At 44.7% G+C, this 22609-nt stretch overlaps 1 protein-coding gene and 1 non-coding gene across 4 annotated transcripts in view; both read right to left on the reverse strand.

Moving 5' to 3' along the window:
* The window catches only part of AGPAT4 (1-acylglycerol-3-phosphate O-acyltransferase 4), a 141698-nt gene extending 123890 nt beyond the window's left edge, over positions 1-17808 (reverse strand). The window contains exon 1 of one of the 3 annotated variants that reach the window (XM_081524437.1): positions 17683-17808. In XM_081524437.1, the coding sequence (XP_081380563.1) occupies positions 17683-17737 (55 nt within the window). In that variant the 5' untranslated portion in view covers positions 17738-17808. Of the gene's footprint in view, positions 1-10711; positions 11016-17682 lie in introns of those variants that run through there. The other 2 variants (XM_081524439.1, XM_081524440.1) reach the window with 2 other exon arrangements.
* On the reverse strand, positions 15916-15987 carry TRNAG-GCC (transfer RNA glycine (anticodon GCC)). The gene has a single exon. It is a non-coding gene; the product is annotated as a tRNA-Gly (tRNA).
* Positions 17809-22609: the final 4801 nt, after the last annotated feature.

Raw genomic sequence — 22609 nt, forward strand, 5'->3', positions numbered from 1 at the left:
TGCCTTCGTCTTTCCCAGCATCAGTCTTTCCCATCAGTCTTTCCAATAAGAGAGAGGGGAGGGGAGGAATGAACAGGAGCCCAGTAGGAGGTTTCAGATGTTGCTTTTGATGGTGTGTGGACGGCTTCTGCATCTGGGAGGAAGCGCTAGGAAAGGACAGACTCTTTAAATTTCATCAGCCTGGGTTAACCTCTGCCCACAGAGAGATGACAGCTCCGGAGGGAGACGGGGGAAAAAGACCTACCTTCACTCGATTCATTTCTCTCATTCTCCTTTCAAAGTTTGTCCAGGATAAGCGCTGGCCTTATCTTTGCAGATAATTCTCTGCCTTTAGACTAGCTAATAGATTCGTTGACAATCAACAACAGATAAGAAAATCTGACTCCATCTACCCCCAGCCTTGGGACTCCCTGAGAGCAGGCATGGCAGGCATCCTAAGAGCAACTTTGTGGCAAAGTTCAATCCATGATTAAAAATTGGTTCTGATAGTATCTTTACGGTTTTCTACCTGTAGTATCATGTCACCTGCAATGAGAGATTTACTTCTTTTCAATCTGGATTCCTTTTGTTTCTTTTTCTTCTCTGATTGCCGTACCGATGACTTCCAGAATTACGTTGAATAGTAGTGGCGAAAGTGGGCACCCTTGTCTTGTTCCTGATCTTAGAGGAGATGCTCTCAGTTATTCACCGTTGAGAATAATGCCAGAGAGCTCAAACCAGTGCTCTGTGACAATCTAGAGGGGTGGAATGGGGTGGGAGGTGGGAGGGAGGTTCAAGAGGGAGGGGACATATATATAGCTACGGCTGATTCATGGTGATGTATGGCAGAAACCAACAGTATATTGTAAAGCAATCATCCTTCCATTAAAAATGAATAAATAAAAATGTTTAGACTTCCCTGGTGGTCCACTGGCTCAGACTCACCTTTCCCAATGCAGGGGCCCGGGTTCGATCCCTGGTCAGGGAACTAGATCCCATATGCTGCAATTAAAAGATCCTGCTTACCACAACTAAATAAATAAACACATTTATAATAATTATAATGCTTAAGCTGATTATATGTTGAGTTCAGTTCAGTCGTGCATAAAAAAATTTTTAAATTGGTTCTGAGCACAGTACATATTTAATCTGAAGTATGAACTGTACTGTCACTCAGATATTTCAATCATAGGGCCTGTTCCCTTTCTCCACTGTACCGCCTCTGTGGCTAAATGACAACAAAACAACAAGGCTCCTTCAGTCAGTTCAGTCACTCAGTCGTGTCCGACTCTTTGTGCCCCGTGGACTGCAGCACGCCAGGCTTCCCTGTCCATCACCAACCCCCGGAGCTTGCTCAAACTCATGTCCATTGAGTCGGTGATGCCATCCAACCATCTCATCCTCTGTCGTCCCCTTCTCCTCCTGCCCTCAATCTTTCCCAGCATCAGGGTCTTTTCCAATGAGTCAGTTCTTCATATCAGGTGGCCAAAGTATTGGAGTTTCAGCTTCAACATCAGTCCTTCCAATGAATATTCAGGACTGATCTCCTTTAGGATGGACTGGTTGGATCTCCTTGCTGTCCCAGGAACTCTTAAGAGTCTTCTCCAGCACCACAGTTCAGAAGCATCAATTCTTCAGCGCTCACCTCTCTCTATGGTCCAACTCTCACATCCATACATGACTACTGGAAAAAGCATAGCTTTGACTAGACAGACCTTTGTCGGCAAACTAAGATCTCTGCTTTTTAATATGCTGTCTAGATTGGTCATAGCTTTTCTTCTATGCTAGGAGCAAGCATTTTTTAATTTCATGGCTGCAGTTACCATATGCAGTGATTTTGGAGCCCAAGAAAATAAAGTCTGTCACTGTTTCCACTGTTTCCCCATCTATTTGCCATGAAGTGATGGGACCAGATGCCATGATCTTAGTTTTCTGAATGTTGAGTTTTAAGTCAGCTTTTTCACTCTCCTCTTTCATTTTCATCAAGAGGCTCTTAGTTCCTCTTTGCTTTCTGCCATAAGGGTGATGTCATCTGCATATCTGAGGTTATTTTTCCCTGCAATCTTGATTCCAGCTTGTGCTTCATCTAGCCCAGCGTTTCTCATGATGTACTCTGCATAGAAGTTAAATAAGCAGGGTGACAATATACAGCCTTGACGGACTCCTTTCCCAGTTTAGAACCAGTCCATTGTTGCATGTCTGGTTCTAACTTGCTTCTTGACCTGCATACAGGTTTCTCAAGAGGCAGGTCTGGTGGTCTGGTATCCCCATCTCTTTCAGAATTTTCCACAGTTTGTTGTGATCCACACAGTCAAAGGCTTTGGCATAGTCAATAAAGCAGAAGTAGATGTTTTTCTGGAACTCTCTTGCTTTTCAATGATCCAGTGGATGTTGGCAATTTGTTCTCTGGTTCCTCTGCTGTTTCTACATCCAATTTGAACATCTGGAAGTTCTCAGTTCACATAGTATTGAAACCTCACTTGGAGAATTTTGAGCTACTGTGAGCTATTATAAAGCAATGATCCTTCAATTAAAAATGAATACTTTTTTTGCTATTGAGTGAGATGAGTGCTATTGTGCGGTAGTTTGAGCATTCTTTGGCATTGTCTTTCCTTGGGATTGGGATGAAAACTGACCTTTCCAGTCCTGTGGCCACTGCTGAGTTTTTCAAATTTGCTGGCATATTGAGTGCAGCACTTTCACAGCATCATCTTTTAGGACTTGAAATAGCTCAGCTGGAATTCTATCACCTCCACTAGCTTTGTTCATAGTGATGCTTCCTAAGGCCCACTTGACTTCACATTCCAGGATGTCTGGCTCTAGGTGAATGATCACATCATCATGGTTATCTGGGTCACGAAGATCTTTTTTGTACAGTTCTTCTGTGTATTCTTGCCACCTCTTCTTAATAGCTTCTGCTTCTGTTAGGTCCATACCATTTCTGTCCTTTATTGTGCCCATCTTTGCATGAAATGTTCCCTTGGTATCTCTAATTTTCTTAAAGAGATCTCTAGTCTTCCCCATTCTATTGTTTTCCTCTATTTCTTTGCACTGATCACTGAGGAAGGCTTTCTTATCTCTCCTTGCTATTCTTTGGAACTCTGCATTCAGATGGGTATATCTTTCCTTTTCTGCTTTAACCACCTCTGTGGCTAAACCACAAAAAAACAACACACCTCCCTGAAAACTATTAAAGTAGCTTGTCTTAGAAGTATTGCTATAAGTTCCTTCCCACCTCAAGTTCTAAAATACTATTCTCTCTTCCAAAATTTCTGAAGCTCCTAAAACCTAGGATGAAAAGCATGCAAGGGAGGGTCCACATGGTAGAGAGCTGTTGAGAACTGCAGAAATACTGTGTGTCTACATCCCAGGCACTGGGCTGGCCCTGTGCACCGATGCGAGAATATGATGCCATTGAAATGGGGGATTGGCGTGGGGAGTGGTGCCATAGTCTCGAGGCCAATCTCAGTTCTGTTTCAGTTACTTATTATGATGTTAGGTGAGTAACACACTCTAATCTTTACTTTGTTTATAAAATGGAGAGTGATCACAGTTTTGACCTGCTCTGTTTGTTACAAGGATAAAGAGAATGAAGAAATGTGAGGTCTGTGTAACTGACTAGCCCATGAGGCGCCCTCAGTACAGGTGGGCGGCCATCATTCTCATATACACCCTACAGGTTGGCCGGTCACCTGAGCGCCTCTGATCGTTTCTGTAGGTTACCCTTCATCTCCCAGACTAAGGAATAATCTCCTGCAGGAAATTCAGTGTCAGGAAGTGTCCTTCCTACTGTGAAGGACACAATGTGCCTCTTGTAGGATCCTACATAGAAATGACCATGAAACAGCCATACGGTATGACCCAAGGTCAGAGGGGAGAGACCTCTGCTGACCAGTTATCTGGAACAACTTCCTGCCAAAGGGAGAAGCTGACCTCATCCGCAATCAGAATAACAAAGAAGGGGAATCTGCTAAGTGTTTTCTCTGAAGGTCAGGCGGGCACTGGAGGGGCTGTTCTGGATGAACTTTGTTAGGCCATATAATTTCCTGCTGAAGGTAGAAATTAGGAGGAGCCAAATAATCCTGCTAAGAGGAGCTCCATGACAGCAGGAAATACAAACAGGAAGCGCTGCAACAAGGTTAAATACCTATTTAACATAATTTATTTGGGATATTTGGATTTAAGGTGTTGAAACCCACTTGCTTTTGTAGAATGAGACACAGGTTTGCCATGCCTTATGGGAAATCTAATGATTGGGGGATTACCTAGTAAAGCGATGGGCATATCATTTCGATGTTGTTGGGAACTTGTCCTTTAAAAATGTCCTATTTTGAGTCCATATGGAGGGAGCCGTAGTCCCACGGAAGTCTACAAGGAGCTCACTCTGAGGGAACTTTGAGAGATGATCTCCCTCAGCTTGTGCTTTTCAGAAGGAGAATTTATGCACACTGCACACTGCACACTGAGTCTCTGTGTCTGCAGGGTCAAAACCTCACTTCTTCTGTTTAGCTAGCCAACAAGTGTTTACTGACATCAGACATATGCCCAACCAGTGAGGAAGACGCAAGAAAATTATAAGATGAACAGTCAGTCAACTGCTAAGCACTCTACCTCTCTGCCCAGAACAATCTATGTATAGAACTGTTCAACGAAAGAAACATCTGATGCCATTAGCCAATAAATGCTTAAATCAAAAACAACACCCCCTGTATGCTCAGTCGTGTCCGACTCTTTGCGACCCCATGGACTGCAGCACGCCAGGCTTCCCTGTCCATCACCAACTCCCGGAGCTTACTCAAACTCATGTCCATCAAGTCGGTGATGTCATCCAACCGTGTCATCCTCTGTCATCCCCTTCTCCTCCTGCCTTCAGTCTTTCCCAGTCCCTGTATATATGTGTTTGTATATATATGTGAACTGAAAGTTGCTCAGTCGTGTCCAACTCTTTGTGACCCCATGGTCTATACAGTCAATGGAATTCTCCAGGCCAGGCCAGAATACTGGAGTGGGGAGCCTTTCCCTTCTCCAGGGGATCTTCTCAATCCAGGGATCGAACCCAGGTCTCCTGCACTGCAGGCAGATTCTTTACCAGCTGAGCCACAAGGGAAGCCCAAGAATACTGGAGTGGGTAGCCTAAGAATACTGCAGTGGGTAGCCTATCCCTTCTCCAGTAGATCTTCCTGATCCAGGAATCGACCCAGGGTCTCCTGCATTGCTGATGGATTCTTTACCAACTGAGCTATCAGGGAAGAAAAACGGAATATTACTCAGCCGTTCAAAATCGCAGCACTGTTTACAATAGCCAGGACATGGAAGCAACCTAGATGTCCATCAGCAGACGAATGGATAAGGAAGCTGTGGTACATATACACAATGGAATATTACTCAGCCATTAAAAAAAATGCATTTGAATCGGTTCTACTGAGATGGATGAAACTGGAGCCCATTATACAGAGTGAAGTAAGCCAGAAAGAAAAACAACAATACAGTATACTAATGCATATATATGGAATTTGAAAGATGGTAACGATAACCCTATATGCGAGACAGAATAAGAGACACAAATGCATAGAACAATTTTATGGACTCTGAGGGAGAAGGTGAGGGTGGGACATTCTGGGAGAATAGCATTGAAACATGTATATTATCATATGTGAAACAGAACACCATTCCATGTTCGATGCATGAGACAAGGGCTCAGGGCCGGGGCAATGGGATGACCCAGAGGGATGGGATGGGGAGGGAGGTGGGTGGGGGGTCCAGGAAGGGGAACACATGTAAACCCATGGCTGATTCATGTCAATGTATGGCAAAAACTATTACAATATTGTAAAGTAATTAGCCCCCAACTAAAATAAATAAATTTATAAAAAAAAAAAGAATGAAATGTTGCCATTTGCAGCAACACAACAGACCTAGAGAAGATCATCATACTGAGTGAAGCAAATCAGGTAGAGAAAGACAAATATTATATCACATCACTTATATCTGGAATCTAAAAAATAAATAATACAAATCAATTTATTTACAAAACAGAAACAAGACTCTCAGGCATAGAAAACAAACTTATAGCTACCAAAAGGGAAAGGGGAAGAGGAGGGATAAACTAGGAACATGAGATTCATAGATATACACTGCACTCCATAAAACAGACAAAGAGTAAGGATTTGCTATATAGCCTGTGGAAGTGTTTTCAATAATAATAATTTCAATTTACAATAATTCACATTGGAAAAGAATCTGAAGTTGTACACTTGAAACTAATACAATATTGCAAATCAACTATGGTTTAATAATAATAATAAAACCAATACTCCTTGGTTTAAGGGACTGTTTCTCCATCTTTTCCCCTGCTAGTTTCTGAGCTTCTTCAAGGAAGAAATAGTTGCCTATTTATTGCCACATCCATAATATATAGTGTCTGACACATGATACTAATATCATTTTTGAGTGAATGAATAAATGTATGGATGATATATGAATGAATGAGTGATGACTGAAAGGTAGAACCAAAGGTTAAAGGAAGAAGTAAAGCAAATCAGATTGGAGGAACAAAAACAAACACAAGTAGAAAATCTTTGTGGAGAAAGTCTTAAAAAATAAAGGAAAACAAGTTAGATAGACTGTTCCATCATAACTTTCACCAAAAATTGCTCTTATTTTAAGATATTCAGGCACTCAAAGAAAACGGAGATCAGCCAGTCACCATCTTGGGCTCCAAAATCACTGTGGACAGTGACTGCAACCATGAAATTAAAAGACACTTACTCCTTGGAAGGAAAGTTATGACCAAGTTAGACAGCATATTAAAAAGCAGAGACATTACTTTGCCAACAAAGGTCTGTCTAATCAAAGCTATGGTTTTTCCAGTGGTCATGTATGGATGTGAGAGTTGGACTATAAAGAAAGCTGAGCACCGAAGAATTGATGCTTTTGAACTGTGGTGTTGGAGAAGACTCTTAAGAGTCCCTTGGACTGCAAGGAGATCCAACCAGTCCATCCTAAAGGAGATAAGTCCTGGGTGTTCATTGGAAGGACTGATGTTGAAGCTGAAACTCCAATACTTTGGCCACCTGATGTGAAGAGCCAACTCATTAGAAAAGACCCTGATGCTGGAAAAGATTGAAGGCAGGAGAAGGGAACAGAGGATGAGATGGTTGGATGTCATCACTGACTCAATGGACATGAGTTTGAGCAAACTCTGGGAGATAGTGAAAGACAGACAAGCCTGGCGTGCTGCAGTCCATGGAGTTGCAAAGAGTCTGATACAGTGTCTGAACATCAAGCTATTTACACATGATAAATGCACATAAATACTGTTAAAAGAGCAAGTTCATGATTTAAGCTTCCTCTTTCCCACCAGTTTAGCAGTGATCCTCCTTGGTTCCTACATGAAGCCAAATGTCCAAGTTACAAAGCTTCACAAATGGATTCTGCCCTGGGATGAAGCTTCCTGAATTAGAGTTGCCCAAACTCTATGGGATGTTAAGCCAGGCTTGACTACATTTGAACACTGAGGTGTCCAAAACCATTCAGAACTATGAACACAGTGTATTCCCATGCCCATGAGACCTCTTTTTCAGAATACAGCAGATTAAACAAAATATAGTAAGTCTGCCCAATGCTCATTTGAGCACCCCACAACTGAAATCAACAGCAATAGTTAGTATTATTAGAATGACGTTGTGGGTGTGTGGGGGCTTCCTTTCCCAAATTTCTCATTTCTTTTAAGTCTGATTTAAGTCTGGCCTTCACTTCTTGGAGCTTCAACTCAAAAATAACTGGATTAGGAAGGATTCTGCACTTTACTTACAGGGATTCAGATGGTAAAGAATCTGCCTGCAATGCAGAAGACCCAGGTTCAATCTCTTGGCCAGGGAGATCCCCTGGAGAAGGGAATGGCTACTCACTCCAGTATTCTTGCCTGGAGAATCCCATGGACAGAGGAGCCTGGCAGGTTATAGTCTGCAGGGTCGCAAAGAGTTGGACATGACTGAGTGACTAACACTTTTTCACTTTTCTACCAGTCTTGTTCTGAGTTAAACAAAATCCTGTCTCTGAATCACTACCAGTTCTCTCCACACCAGTTCTCTCCACCTGGCCCAGTTCCAGACTAACGATGGACTTCTCCCTGCTTCGGACAAGAACCTTGACCCAGGACCCATTGCCCACCACCATCCTTGTTACCTGGGACACCTTTGCCTCTTCCCCTAGAACCATCTGTCTCCTCTCCTTCAAACCTTCAGCGTCAGCATCCTCAAAATATTCTTCGCAGACTTATTGCATCTCACTTCTCTCTTGCCCCGCCTCCTTCTCTCCGGCTGTGTGCCCACCTATGCACATTGTCACTGGTTTGGCAAATTTTAAACTTAAGACCACAGACCACCACTTCTATTTTCTTCACAAACTTGACAGCGTCCAGTTCAGAGCCATGCGGTCCCAACAATGGTGACTAACTCCAGCTTCACCAGTTATTTCCTCAGCATCACCTTCCTCCAGCCTTTCAGGGGACCCAGAATTTGCTTTGCATCAATAGCTCCATTGACCTTCCCCAGGTCAAGAGTGTTTGCTCCAGGGATCCACTGATCCTCCATTGACCCTACCCAGGTCAAGAGTGTTAATCAAGTTTTTAACTTCTACTCAGTCCAATTACAGGACAGTGATTTCTTTCCTTTTTTTTTTTGGCTGAAATGACAAACAATTCTTGCTACTTTTTCTTTGAACCCCATCCTACAAAGCTTTTTGCTGTGAAACTCCTAGATTTGGATGCTCAGGAGCACCCGCATCACACTTGACTTACACACTGTCCATATGTTCTGCAGGGTCATGAGGTCCATCTGATGTGGTCAATCTACATCCGTGAGGACCATCTTCAGGCTGGTAACCAGTAACCTAGCCTGACTGTTCCCACGCTCTTTGCAAATCTGCACTCCAACTATTTATATATATATTAGCCTGGGCTTTCCAAAATGATCATCTTATTTTTTAACCACACTTTTGTGTGCTTTATGCCTTTAAACTAGCTCTGATTATTTAGTTCCGCTGGTTTTGTGCCATGCTATTTTTCAGATAACTTTTGTATAAGACCTCTTGCCCTATAAGTTTTATAGGTCATAGAAAAGAGCATGTTGAGATAAGGATCTTGGCAAGCAGAACCTCATTAAACCACCCCTTCCTTCTGCTTCCCCCTGGGGGGCCTGCGGGTACTGGGAGGTTTCCAAGTGATGCTTTTGGCTTTCTAGCAGGAAGGCATTGTGAGGGCTAAGCCACCTTCACAAAAACTACAGATAATTTTAAGAATCAAGGGTGATATTACTGTTGATCTGTTCTATAAGTCCTAATTTGGTAATTCAGGACACCCCTTAAAAGAATGGTGCCCATTACCAAACAGCTCAGATGCACTGAATGAAAATCGTTAATAGGCCGATTTGGACTGTCTGCTCAACAGATGGGTCGCTTGCTTTTAATTATATTTAACTTTGCCTGTTACTAGATAGATGATACTTTTTTCTCTCTATTTTATCTTTTTCCCTCCATAGAGGATATTAAGAAGATTTAGTAGTTTTAACTTAGGGCTTTACTTGCCCCTGATGTCCCTGCCCTCCTATCCACACACACACAATCACACACATCACATACACACCACAGACACTTTCTCCCTTACCTTATGATAGATACTTTTTTTTTCCAACTGAAGATGCTTAACTAACAATCACAGATGAGTTCATCCTTTCCCAGTTTTGAAAAAGAGGACCCTCACCTTAAGGAGAGGGGACAGCCCGTGATCCCTATTAGAGGGATACCAGAAAAACCGAGAACCCTGCTGGTAGTTACCGATTGTTACTTACACTTGTTGAACTCAGATTGTGTGCTAAGTAAGTTCAGATTAGTACAAAGACCCCTCTTTTAAACATTTAGACTCTTAAACAAACCTGGGCAGAAAAGAACATATCTGTCAGTGGATTCTCAAACACCCTCTAGAACTTTTCTCCAGGATCTCATCTCTAAAGAAGTAAGTGCTACCCACCCACCCCCAACCTCTTCAGTTAGATCACGGATTTAACATCACGTCTTGAGAACAGTTTAGGTTTTCCAGAAAGACCAGAAACGGAAGACTTACATAAATATCAAATCACTGTTTTTCTAATTCCCAGATATGCTGAAAAAAATTTCATAGGCTGAAAATTAAGTAAATAAAGACGTAAGTATAAAAGCCTGTTTCCTTGACAACTCCCCTCCCCCAGTCCGCCTGTAATAGGGAAAAACCAAAACGGGGGGTGAGGAGGGGTAGCCACGAAGCCAGGCTGCCTCTGAGCAGCCCCGGGCGAGAACTCGCGCGCGGAGAGCCACCGACGCGGAGCAAACACAAATCAAGAGATGGGTAGAGGGGATGCATTTGGTGTAGTCTTTTTGTGGTTGCCATAGAAACGCCAGAAACGGAAGAACATGTTGCCTGACACAAAAAGAGACCGATCGGTAACAGGAACCTTCGCCCCGGCTTCATCCATTGCAGAGAAAATTCTTTCACCCGAGGCGGGGAGGTGGAGGGGGGTGGGGAGGTGGCTGGACCGGGGGAAAATGAACGCAGCAGCTCGGCATCCCAAGGCTCACAGACACGCTCCCCCCGGCTGAGCACAAAGAGATGGTCCTTGTGCGGCGGCAAAGCCCCTCCACGTTCCCGCGGTCGCCTCACTTCCTTCTCCGCCTTCCTCGCCTCCTCTTGCTTACCTACCCCTTCCAGAGGTTTTAGGGAAATCCAGCCAAGGAGAGAAATAACGAGGGAGAGACAGAGGGGCGCACACATCCGCCACGCCCAGAGGTGAAGCCGCCTGCAAACAGCACGAACCGCAGATACCTCCTTTCTGGCAGCCCTGGACACATGGACTTAGAGATCGGAAACTGAAAGGGGGCAGGCTGGGGTGCAGAAATTGCCACTAGTTTATAGGCGCTGTAAGACAGCCAACACTGGGAAGAAAAAAGCGAGACTCCACCCATGGGGTGGACCCTTCGGGAAAGAAAAAAAAAAAAAGTGGTCCTCAGCTGACGTCTCTCCCCACCCCATGTCACTTCCTTTTAAAGCTACAATTTAGCAGTTACGGGGAGGGAGAGATGAGCTGCTGTAACATGAGTCCCTCCCCCTCCCCTTACAATTAATGTAAGGAAGTGCTTCGGTAGGCTTCACGTTTGCAATCTCTGGCCGCAGAACCTGCCAGAATCGGAAACAAAGCCCGCTAGGTGGCCTTTTTCTTTCTCGCCCGCGCCTCCCAAATCCTGTTGCATCCTTGCGCCGACATGGCTCCTCCAACCTCAGCTCGGACCGAGCCGGCCCCGGCTGGGCTGAGACCTGAAAACTGCCTGCTCTTGTGTTTGGTAAAAGACCCGCACTCTGCAACGTCCCCCTCACCTCTCACTGGTACGCGGTGCGGGAAGGACGTTGCATTCCACTCGGAGGAGCCCCAGAGCACCTTCGACCAGATTATACTGAAAACTCCAGCGATCTGAGGTGTTAAGAACTGGGGGAAAGAGGCTTGGAGGTCGATGAATTTTCTCCCCGCAAAGGAGCCGCCAGGGTTGATTGCCCGCGCGCGCGCACACACACAGGAACACATGCACGTGGCATTTGCGCCCAGTGTTAGGGTCTGGGCAGACCTTAACGATGAAACAGTGCCCTCATAACTTTGAAAGAGGGCGGGGCTGTTGGATCCCCGGAAATGCCAGGTCTCCAACGTGCCTAAAAAACTCTTTCAGCCTCCAAAGAGTTAAGGTGTGTGCCCTTCAAATGCTCTCTATTAGAACCATTGGCACAAATAATATTTGGGTATTAAAGTATGATTCCTATGTTCACCCCCGTTCTTTAGATGTTTACAATCCACAGGGGAAAAAAAATAAAATGTTCACAAATAACTAGACCATGTTGCAGAATTACTAAGAGGTACCAAAGTGCTAAAAACAGCATGCCATGAGAAAACAGAAAGGGAAAGAGCTCTTTTTGGTCATGCTGAAGGGAGAAAAAAGCATTCATAATTCAGCAAACCGTGGTTTGGACTGGGTCCTATAGGGTGTGCGGTGTTTTGATAGTCTGTGACTGCGAGAGGGAAAGAGATGAATGGGGATGAATAGGAAGAAGGAGAGGGATGAAGGCCATCTGAGGCATAAACAAGGACCAGAACAGGAAACCAATTTGTATCAATGGTTTATTTTAATATTTATGTGAAAATAAATTTGACCATGTAGACATGTTTATAAAAGAAGTTCTTGCAGCCAATGCAATTTTAAAGAGTTCTCATGACTTTTAAAAATTATGTTTTAAATCCATTTGTTTCCAGTTTTTCAAAGCCCTTCTCAAGCAGAATTAGACCAATGGTTTTCCATATTCGAATTCTGAATGGGGATATATTTCAAAATCTACAAATTACATAAAGCTGTGCTATATTAAGTGGCTTAGATGGAGAAGAAAATGGCAACCCACTCCAGTGTTCTTGCCTGGAGAGTCCCAGGGACGGCGGAGCCTGGTGGCCTGCCGTCTGTGGGGTCACACAGAGTTGGACACGACTGAAGCGACTTAGCAGCAGTAGCTGGTAAAGAACCTGCCTGCTAATGTAGGAGAGGCAAGAGATGTGGGTTCAATCCCTAGGTGAGGAAGATCCCTTGAAATAGGAAATGGCAACCCACTCCCGTATTCTTGCCTGGAGAATCCATGGACAGAGGAGACTGGTGAAGTACAGTCCATGGGGTCGCAAAGAATCAGACACAACTGAGTGTGTTTGCATGCGTGTACACACACACACACAACTAACAGTAGAGCCAGTGAGTTCAATAGAAAACCATTTGAAATTAAAGTTTTTGACAGTTGCAAGTCTTATTCTGATCATAATACTTTTATGTCTTTATCCCATTAAGATTATCATTATTATTATGCTTTTTTTTGCTACTTTCACACTGCCTATTTAGATGATGTTACTCACAATAGTCTCAGTAGACATAGCTGGAAAATATGGAAGAAAAAAAGACGACTTCTAAAAATTTAAAGTGGAAATACAACCTTCTAGAATTAAATCCTATGCACTTTACTCAGGGTCCCATTTAGAGACTCTCCTTATTTTAGACATCTTGATTTAGCTACTTCTATCTGAACAAAGAATTGTGAAAATTTCCAGATTACGACCTAACAATTCAGTTCAACAAATATTTTTTGAGTATCTGTGCTAGTTGCTGAAGATACAAAAACACAGGCAAGACATGGGCATTGCCCCAAGGGGCTCAGTCTTAGGAAAGAAAGGACTGTAAACAGTTACGATACAATGTGACAAGGACTTACCTGGTGGCTTAGACGGTAAAGCGTCTGCCTACAATGCGGGAGACCTGGGTTCAATCCCTGGGTCGGAAAGATTCCCTGGAGAAGGAAATGGCAACCCACTCCAGTATCCTTGCCTGGAGAATTCCATGGACAGAGGAGCCTGGCGGGCTATATAGTCCATGGGGTCTCAAAGAGTCAGACATGACTGAGTGACTTAAACAACAAGCAAATACATCATCATAGGTGTGTAAGGAGTTGAATAGCATTCCCCCCCCCCAAAATTTACATACACCCAAAACCTCAGAATGTGACCTTATTTGGAAACAGTCATTTCGGATGTAATTAGCTAAGATGTGCTGGGCTGGACTAGGATGAGACCTAAATCCAATGACTGGTGTTCTAGGAAACACACATTGTGCGAAAGGTCACCGAACCGCTAGTGATTTTATTCTGAACTGTGAGATGAAGGGTCATTTTTATCTGCTTTTTGAAATTTTATTGCATTTTGAAACTTTTCTACAATGAATATTTACAACTTTTATATGAAAAATGATCATGATTAAAAAACAGAAGACTCAAGCTTTCTAAAGTCTTAGTGTTCGACAACAATTTAGGACAGAAGCAAAGAATAATCAATGATGATTATAATATGTTTAATCCCAAAGAGAGAAGTATCTTTAGAACCCTCTGTTTAAGGTTGAATACTATGTGTTGTAGAGAAGTTTCTTTCAACCTAAATTCTGGTACTTCGAATGATGTATATAAATCATGTATATAAAGTGTTAACTTACCTACTATACATTTAGCTATCATGCTAGACGGTTATCAATGACATCATTTCAAGCAGCCTTTTCTCTCAACACATTGACAATATTTTTGCTTTCTTTTCATTTGGCTTATGTTATAAACATGGATATAGTAGCTATATCCATATAAATCTGTATACACGGTTTGAAAATTTCCACAGTTATAAAATACAAACATATTACAGACTTGTGATTATAATGACCTTACTGAATGCTATATTAGGAATTGCTACTGCTTTGATGCAACAAAGAAAAGATGTACATAATAAATTCAATTTGATATTGGAGTCTTTAATCTTACATTTATAGTTGTATATTTCAAGCATTTCTAATTGAGTCTTACAAATATGTCACACATGTTACAACCAGCCAGCAATCTCTTCCAGTTATGTTGCTATTATTACAATCGTTTTAAGTACATTCAAGTAACTCTACCTTTCCTATCACTGGTGGTGTTGGTGGTAAATAAAGAACCCACCTGCCAATGCAGGAGACATAAGAGACATGGGTTCAATCGCTGGGTGGGGAAGATCCCCTGGAGGAGGGGATGGCAACCCACTCCAGTATTCTTGCCTGGAGAATCCCCTTGGACAGAGAGAGGAGCCTGGCAGACTACAGTCCCTAGGGTCGCAAAGAGTCCGACATGACTGAAACGACTTAACACGCATGCATGAGGAAAGCACAGTGAATTAGTCAAGATTCCTTCCTGATCAATGACAGTTACAACCTAAGTCATTCCTCAGATATTAAGGCTCATTGACCAGCTCTCACTATATCTTAACTTAGAATTTTTCTTGAAATCTCTTACAAATTGGTCTCAGCCCTCACTCAGCTCCTTTCTCTTTGGATTGCTCCGGGTCCGTTCAGCCTGGCAGAGATGACCCTGGGAAGTCATTCATTCCCCCCTCCTGTATCCAGGCATTGAGCGACTGGAAATCCTATGATGCAGGAGCAAATCTACCGCAACAGGAGGAGCTGAATTCAAATCAGTTAATGCTCAACTCACGTCATGGGCAGCAAATGGAAAAGGATCCCAGCTTCACAATCTGATTTGAAAGGAAGGAAGTGTTAGTCACTCAGTAAGTGTCTGACTCTTTGCAACCCCATGGACTGTAGCCCGCCAGGCTCCTCTGCCCATGGAATTCTCCAGGCAAGAATACTGAAGTGGGTTGCCATTCCCTTCTCAGGGGATCTTCCCAACCAGGGATTGAACCCAGTTTTCCTGCATTGGGGGCAGATGTTTTACTGTCTGAGCCACCAGGGAAGCCCAGTTTCAAAGGATAAGGTCATACAAAAGAATACCGAGACTTAGCCCTCCCATTCTTTGCAACTGAATAGAAAGAAAGCACACCACTTCAAGCGGTGTTTCACTCTGGGTGATTTTCAGCCCCTGTACTGTCCGTGTTGTGCGATTTTTTTTTAATTCATTGAATTTTTTTATTGTCTGCTTCCTGACCGTCATTGCGTCATGCAGGATCTTTCATAGTGGCCTGTGAACTCTAGTTCCCACGCTTGGGCTTAGTTGATCCAAGGAATGTGGGATCTTAGTTTCCTGGCCAGGAATCGAGCCCACGTGTGCTGCATAGTCAAGCAGGTTCTTAAATCACTGAACTACCAGGGAGGTCCCCACACTGTGTGATTTAAAAAAATTTTGACAAGTATGGGTTACTTTTATAAAGAGAAAAGTCAAGCAGTTTTTAAAAATAAATATTGGTCTCAATTGGTGACATAATGCTTTTCTTTTTTTTCAATATTTATTTTTACTTATTTATTTATTTGGCTTGGATTTTTTAGCTGTAGCATTCAAACTCAGTTGCCGCATGTGGGATCTAGTTCCCCAACCAGGGATTGAACCTGGGTCTCCTGCATGGCAGGCAGATTCTTTACCCTCTGAGCCACCAGGGAAGCCCAGGGGCACCTGGGAGGGTGATCTAATTAAAGTATGGCCTGATCCTGGACCATGAGGATGGGAGCTTATTAGAGATGCAGGGTGGGGGCCCCACCCCAGACCTGGTAAATAAGAAGCTGCGTTTCACAACATCCCCAGGAAACACATGTGCACATGGAGCGTGAGAAGTGTTCGTCTGAGCTCAGATCTCTCATTTTACAGAAGACACTTCAGAGTCCAGGAGGGCTGAGTCTGCTTGCCCTGGGTTCCCCCCCAAACAGGAGACAGAACTGAAACAATGATTCCCCACCTCGGGATTCTGTCCGCCCTATTCCTCCGGCTTTCAGATGAAAAGCAAGTCTGAAAGAAAATCTATTGGCATCAAAATTTTAAAAAGAGAATTTCTACTTGAACTCATGTTCATTATTCTAAGTGTAATTATTAAAAGTCCATCTATACTCTGTACATGTGAGTTTGTGCTTAGTTTTACCCAAAGAAAATTAATCTTGGAATTTGGCAACTATCAGAGGAAAGTTGGCAAAAGAGCAGGTGCCATCTTTTCTCCATGATCACTCTTTTTATCTTGGTTTCAGGCCAAAGCCAAGTCTAGTTGAATAAAACTTAGCTTCACGACTGATTTGTAAGAAGCAACAGAAAGGAAAATGGGCTCCACAGGTCCCCTTGTTTCTGCTTCGCCACTTTCCAATCTGCTTGTTCCTCATCCAGCTACCTTTGCCAAAGGGAGCTTTGCAAATAAAAATAAGAGAATGTGGTTCTCCCCTCTCTCATCTCTGTCCTTGGGTGGTGAGCGTCCTCTGTATGTTTGTAAATTTCCCTTTGAGTTACTTACAACAGACTCCTAACTCTTCATTTAACTTTTTGGAGCCTCAGCTTCCTCCTACATCAAATTCATGGAGTGACTGTGATGTTTAAATGAGACAGTGTATGTGAACCACCTAAAATAGCGTAGAACCTCTAAAAATACTGTCATTCTTTTCTCTGTCCTACCCAATTCATTGGACTTCTCAGGTGGCACTAGTGGTAAAGAACCTGCCTGCCCATGCAGGAGACATAAGAGACAGGATTCTATCCCTGGGTTGGGAAGATCCCCTGGAGAAGGGAATAGCAACTCACTCCAGTATTCTTGCCTGGAAAATCCCATGGATAGAGGAGCCTGGTGGGCTACAGTCCAGAGAATCACAGAGTTGGACATGACTGAAATAACTTAGCACTCATGCACACACCTCATTCATTAAAATACAGATGACTTTCAGATCCATATTTTCAGTTGGCCTCTCTCTTCTAAACCTCAGACCTATTTACCTAATTAGCTGATGAATATCTCCAGGAAGACATACTAAAGTGCCAAGTGCCAAGTGCTCAGTTGCTCAGTTGTGTGCGACTCTCTTCGACCCCATGGACTGCAGTCCACCAGGCTCCATGGGATTCTCCAGGCAAAAATACTAGAGCGAGTTGCCATTTCTTCTCCAGGGGCATCTTTCCGTCCCACGGATTGAACGCATGTCTCTGACGTCTCCTGCATTGGCAGGCACATTCTTTAACACTGAGACACCTCAGGGAAGCTAGCCATCCAAAAGGCTTCTGCAATTGAACACTTCCAAAAGCTTTTGACCCCAACCTAGCCAGTGTTCTGCAGTCCTTTCTGCAAGTTTATGATTCCCTGTTGTGGTGAAAGATGACGTCAGAGTTACCTGATTCTTTCCAATTCCTCTTGCAGTCTTTCTCCTCACACCATGCCCACACCATCCTGTTAATCCTCTTCTCAAAGATGTTTACCAAGAGCCCTCTCCACTGGTGCTGGTCAGGACTTCTCTCCTGGTTGTCTGCAAAAAAAAAAACAAAAACAAAAAAAAACCTGCTTAGTATTTTTCTCGGTACAGTAAGTCCCCTACATACAAACCTTCAAGTTGCAAACTTTCAAAGATGCAAACATGCATTTGCACATCCAATCACATGTTACCTCACGTGTCTGGCATACACTGTCACAGGCATGCATGCTCTACAAGTGGTTGTGCTTTGCATACTTTACTGTACAGCACAGTGATAAAGAATCCAGCTACCAAGGCAGGAGTTGCAAGAGACCTGGGTTCAATCCCTGGTCAGGAAGATTCCCTGGAGAAGGAAATGGCAACCGCTCCAGTATTCTTGCCTGGAGAATTCCATGGACAGAGAAACCTAGCGGGCTACAGTTCTCAGGGTTGCAAAGAGCTGGACACGACTGAATGACTGAGCGTGTACACACACACACACACACACACACACTGTATAGAGTACATTAGTACAGTATCTTTATTTCAAGCCCAGGATGTTTGGAAGCAAGCACAAAAGCAGCAGCGGTGTAGCTGGTACTATTGTACTTTTCAAGGTCTGTATTGTAAGATGAGAAATGTTTTCTCTATTTTTTGTGGGTTTTTTTTACGTATTGTTTGTGTGAAAAGTATTATAAACCTATTACAGTGCAGTACTATACAGCCAATTGTGTTAGCTGGGTACCTAGGCTAACTCTGTTGGACTTAGGAACACACTCTTGGAATGAAACTAGTTCGTACATAGGAGACTTACTGTATAAAACTTAAACTCCTTTGGGTGCAATGCTCTTTATGATCTGGCCCTACCTCTCCCTCCAATCTCGTGTCTTGCCTCTTTCCATACCTTTCCAAGGACCACCCTTCTTTCACCGTTCACCAGCTGACTTCACTCTCTCAAGCCTCTAAGACTTACTGACCACATCCTCCAGGATGCCCTCAACTCTTTAAAAGGAAAACTGGCCCAAGTGTATCTGTATTAATGCACTTTATGCGATGACATCCAATTTTTTGTCATCAACCAAAAAAAAAAAAATTGGTTGTTGTTTTTATAGGTTTATTCTTTCCTAGCTTGTGAGGTTAGGATCCTTGTTTTCAAAGATCTGACATGTCGAAGGACTTTGTAAATACTAACTGAATCAGTGACATCATCACTAGGTCTCCTTTTCCCAAGGGGTAGCTGGGAGTCTCTGTTTCTACTTCTGTAACTCAAAGTAGCTTCTTTTGAGCAATCCTTTTTATCCTTATTTTCATATGTTAAAAATATATTCAAGAAAAAGCTTTAACTCCACGAAGTCACCTCCCTAATTTTCACATATCGTGTTTTCAGTCTTTGCTCATAGGCAGGCATAGTTTGAAAGTGAAAGTTGCTCAGTCGTGTCCAACTCTTTGTGACCCCATGGACTATACAGTCCATGGAATTCTCTAGGCCAAAGTACTGGAGTGGATAGCCTTCCCCTTCTCCAGGGGATCTTCTCAACCAAGGGATCGAACCTGGGCCTCCCGCATTACACGTGGAATGTTTACCAGCTGAACCACCAGGGAAACCCAAGAATACTGGAGTGGGTAGCCTATCCCTCCTCCAGGGGATCTTCCCAACCCAGGGATCGAACCCAGGTCTCCTGCACTGCAGGCAGATAGATCAACTGAGCTATCAGGGTAGGCATAGTTTATTTCCCTGTAATCGTAGTAGTATAGAAAATTCCATCATATTTTTGTTTCACACATCCTAAACAGATTTCTTTTTTACAAAATTATGTATTTATTTGTATTGATTTTTGGCTGTGCTGGGTCTTCACTGCTGTGCAGACTTTTCTCTGCAAGCAAGCCGGGGCTATTACTGCAGCACAAGGGCTCCTCATGGCAGTGGTTTCTCTTGTTGCAGAGCATGGGCTCTCGGACCCACAGGCTTCAGGAGTTGTAGTCCAGGAGCTCAGCAGTTGTAGTTCCCGGGCTCTAGAGGACAGGCTCAGGAGTTGGGGCACAAGGGCTTAGCTGCTCCAAGACACATCGTCGGATCTTCCCGGGTCAGGGATCAAGCCCGTGTCTCCTGCATTGGCAGGTGGATTCTTTACCACTGAGCCACCTGGGAAGCCCGGCCACTTTCTCCTGCCACGTATTTGAACACATCTCCCCTTGTTCTGAGTGTGCTGACACGGAAAGAGGGTGGGCTTTTGGGGAAAACACAGCTGGGTCAGGACCCTGGCGGAGGAGATCAATCCTGTTGCAGCTGCGTGTAGTCTTTCCCAAGGAGGAGAGCTGAGGGGTGGGGGACCCCACGAGACAATCAGGAAGACAGAAGCACCCCCTGCCTGCCCTACCCCACAGCCCCACCTGCGTCCCACTCCAGGGCGGGCTGGTCCGGGGGACTTGAGCCTCACTCCAAGTTGAAGCTGCCAGGCACGCCAGCCAGACAGCTCCCAAGGACCCTGTGGCCCAGGGCAGTGGACGTGGTCGGTGCCCAGAGGCAGATCTGGGGCAGCTGGCTGAGCAGGGACCTTTGCCAGAGGAAAAAGGGGAGGGGGGCAGGGGACTCAACACAGCCAAAGCGGAAGAGAAACGGGCATGCCTCAGGGAAGAGAGCGATGCCCGTGTGGGGCGGACCGCCCTGCATCTCCGTCCACCACTAGGACAACACTCTGCTTCTAGCCGAGCTGCGTTGGTCCCCTGAAGTTTGCTGTGAGCGCTCCCCCGCACCCCTCGCTGTGCAGGGGCCCGGGCACCTCCCACACTGACCCGGGCATTGGCAACGTCCGCCCCTAAACTCGCACTTGCTGTTTCTCTCCTCGGTAGTCTTGGCTCCGCTCCCACCAACTGTGTTTTTCCTGGCTGTCCACCGAGAAGCGAGCCTTGGGGATGTTTTTCTCCAGTTGCTGTGCTTTGCCTCAGATTTTCCAAATCCTACTCAGGAGGTTGTTCTGTTGACTCGGTCAGAACGGCTTTATCCCTCATTCCGGGTCCCTCGCTGTCTGCACCCTGGGCGCCTGCACTGCCAGCCCTGGAGTTCTTGGGACCAACTCCCTCAGCTATGCTGGGTCCCCACTGAGCAACCGTGGAGCTCAGTCCTTGCCCTCGGAGAGCCCGGCTTCGCCTCTGACGGCACGTGAATCGCTGTGAGAGCAGGTCTCCGAGTGCTCACGTCCCTGCCCTGAAGTCTGCGGCCTGTGGTTTACTCACTGTGTTTTCCAGAGCTGGTGTTGTTACCTGTGTGCATTTCTTCTGCGTGGATCTCCAGGCTCCAAGTGCTCACTATGCAGGAGGTGGGTCTTCTCGTGACCCCACCCTGAGCTGGCCCCAGCAGGGAGGGGCAGGAGGAATATCCCAAAGGCTTTGCAAATCGATTCTTTGCTGAGATGAAAAGGAGGGTCTGAGTTATTTGTTTCTAAGAGCAACCTCTTAGTGGGGATCTTAACCAAGGTTTAGTTAAATTTTGAAATAAACTTTTTCAAACCAATAGTATAGTTTGGGGCCTAAAAAATGAATCCAGGGTCGCAAAAATTCTGTTTAGGAAGAAGCTGTATCCTTCCTTGTCCCCACACCTGTCACTATTCACCACTTCCTCCCAGCTTTTCTTTGTGGCCTTAGCACTGTCTGTCATTTTCTATAAAAATGATTGTATTCTGTGCATGGAAAGAGAGCAAACTCAACATAACAGATTCACTTATGGGTCAGTGAAGAAACCAAGTGCTGAACTAGGAGCAGAAAGAATGAGGACTGGGAAAGCGTTAGTTGCTGCAGTCGTGTCCACCTCTTTGTGACCCCATGGACTGCAGCCCTCCAGGCTCCTCTGTCCATGGGATTTTCCATGAGAAAATTCTTTCCAGAGAATAATACTGGAATGGGTTGCCATTCCCTTCTCCAGGGGATCTTCCCAACGTGGGGATCGAACCCAGGTTTCCTGCACTGCAGGCAGATTCTTTACTGCCTGAGCCACAAAGGAGAAATAAACTCTGCAAAGCATCAGCCCTGGTGGATGCAGCTTCCTCATCCTCAGATTGAGCCAAGCAGAGGGTTGACTGTACTTCACCATCTTATGTAAGAGACTTGGGCATCTTGGGAATCTGATATCTTTGGAGTTCCTGGAACCCAGAGTCCTCTGCTCACCTTTCTCCTCTGGCAACATGTATAAATCAAATTCCAGAAGGGTCTAATATAACATTCGAATTAGTGAGTTTTGCAAGGTCACCTCGCTGACACCAGTGGGGACTGCGTATCATGTGGCAGATGTATTTTCCAAAGGTGCCCACGGCCACCTCTTCTACCCACACAGTCCTCTGCAGTGTGACTTTATCCTTTCCCTCTCAAGGGATGGGGCTTCCTTCCCCTCCCCTCAGATCTGGGTGACCGGTGGAAGGGTGTAGAAGTGGTGCTGCGTAACTCCAAGCTTCGGTGGGGGAAGGCGGAGAGCTTCTGGAAACGCCCGCTCTGCAGGGTGGCCCTCGGGGCTCTCCCTCTTAGAACCGACACTGAGCTGTGAGACGGCTTGTGAAGGGGGTCTATGACTGGTCCCCAAGGCGGCCCAGTGCCCCACATGTGAGCAGAGAAGCTTCCAGATGCTTCCCCCAGCCGTTTGAGCCCCCCCAGTTTCACACCCAGGGGCAGAGGGGTGACATTCTCCCGGTGCCTTGTCCCGCTTGCTCACTCACAAACGCCACAGGCATCACAAAAGTGCCGTCATTTCACAGAGTGAAGCTTAGGAGGTTTGTCACACAGCTCGGGAGGATTAAAACACGTGCTAATCATGAACCATTAGAAAAATGATGTTCAAAACAAAAATACCTACAATGGCATTAAAAAACTCAAATAATTAAGG

Source organism: Giraffa tippelskirchi, chromosome 9 (genome assembly GCF_054371585.1).
Source record: "Giraffa tippelskirchi isolate mGirTip1 chromosome 9, T2T-mGirTip1v1.2.pri, whole genome shotgun sequence".
Lineage (NCBI taxonomy): Eukaryota > Metazoa > Chordata > Mammalia > Artiodactyla > Giraffidae > Giraffa > Giraffa tippelskirchi.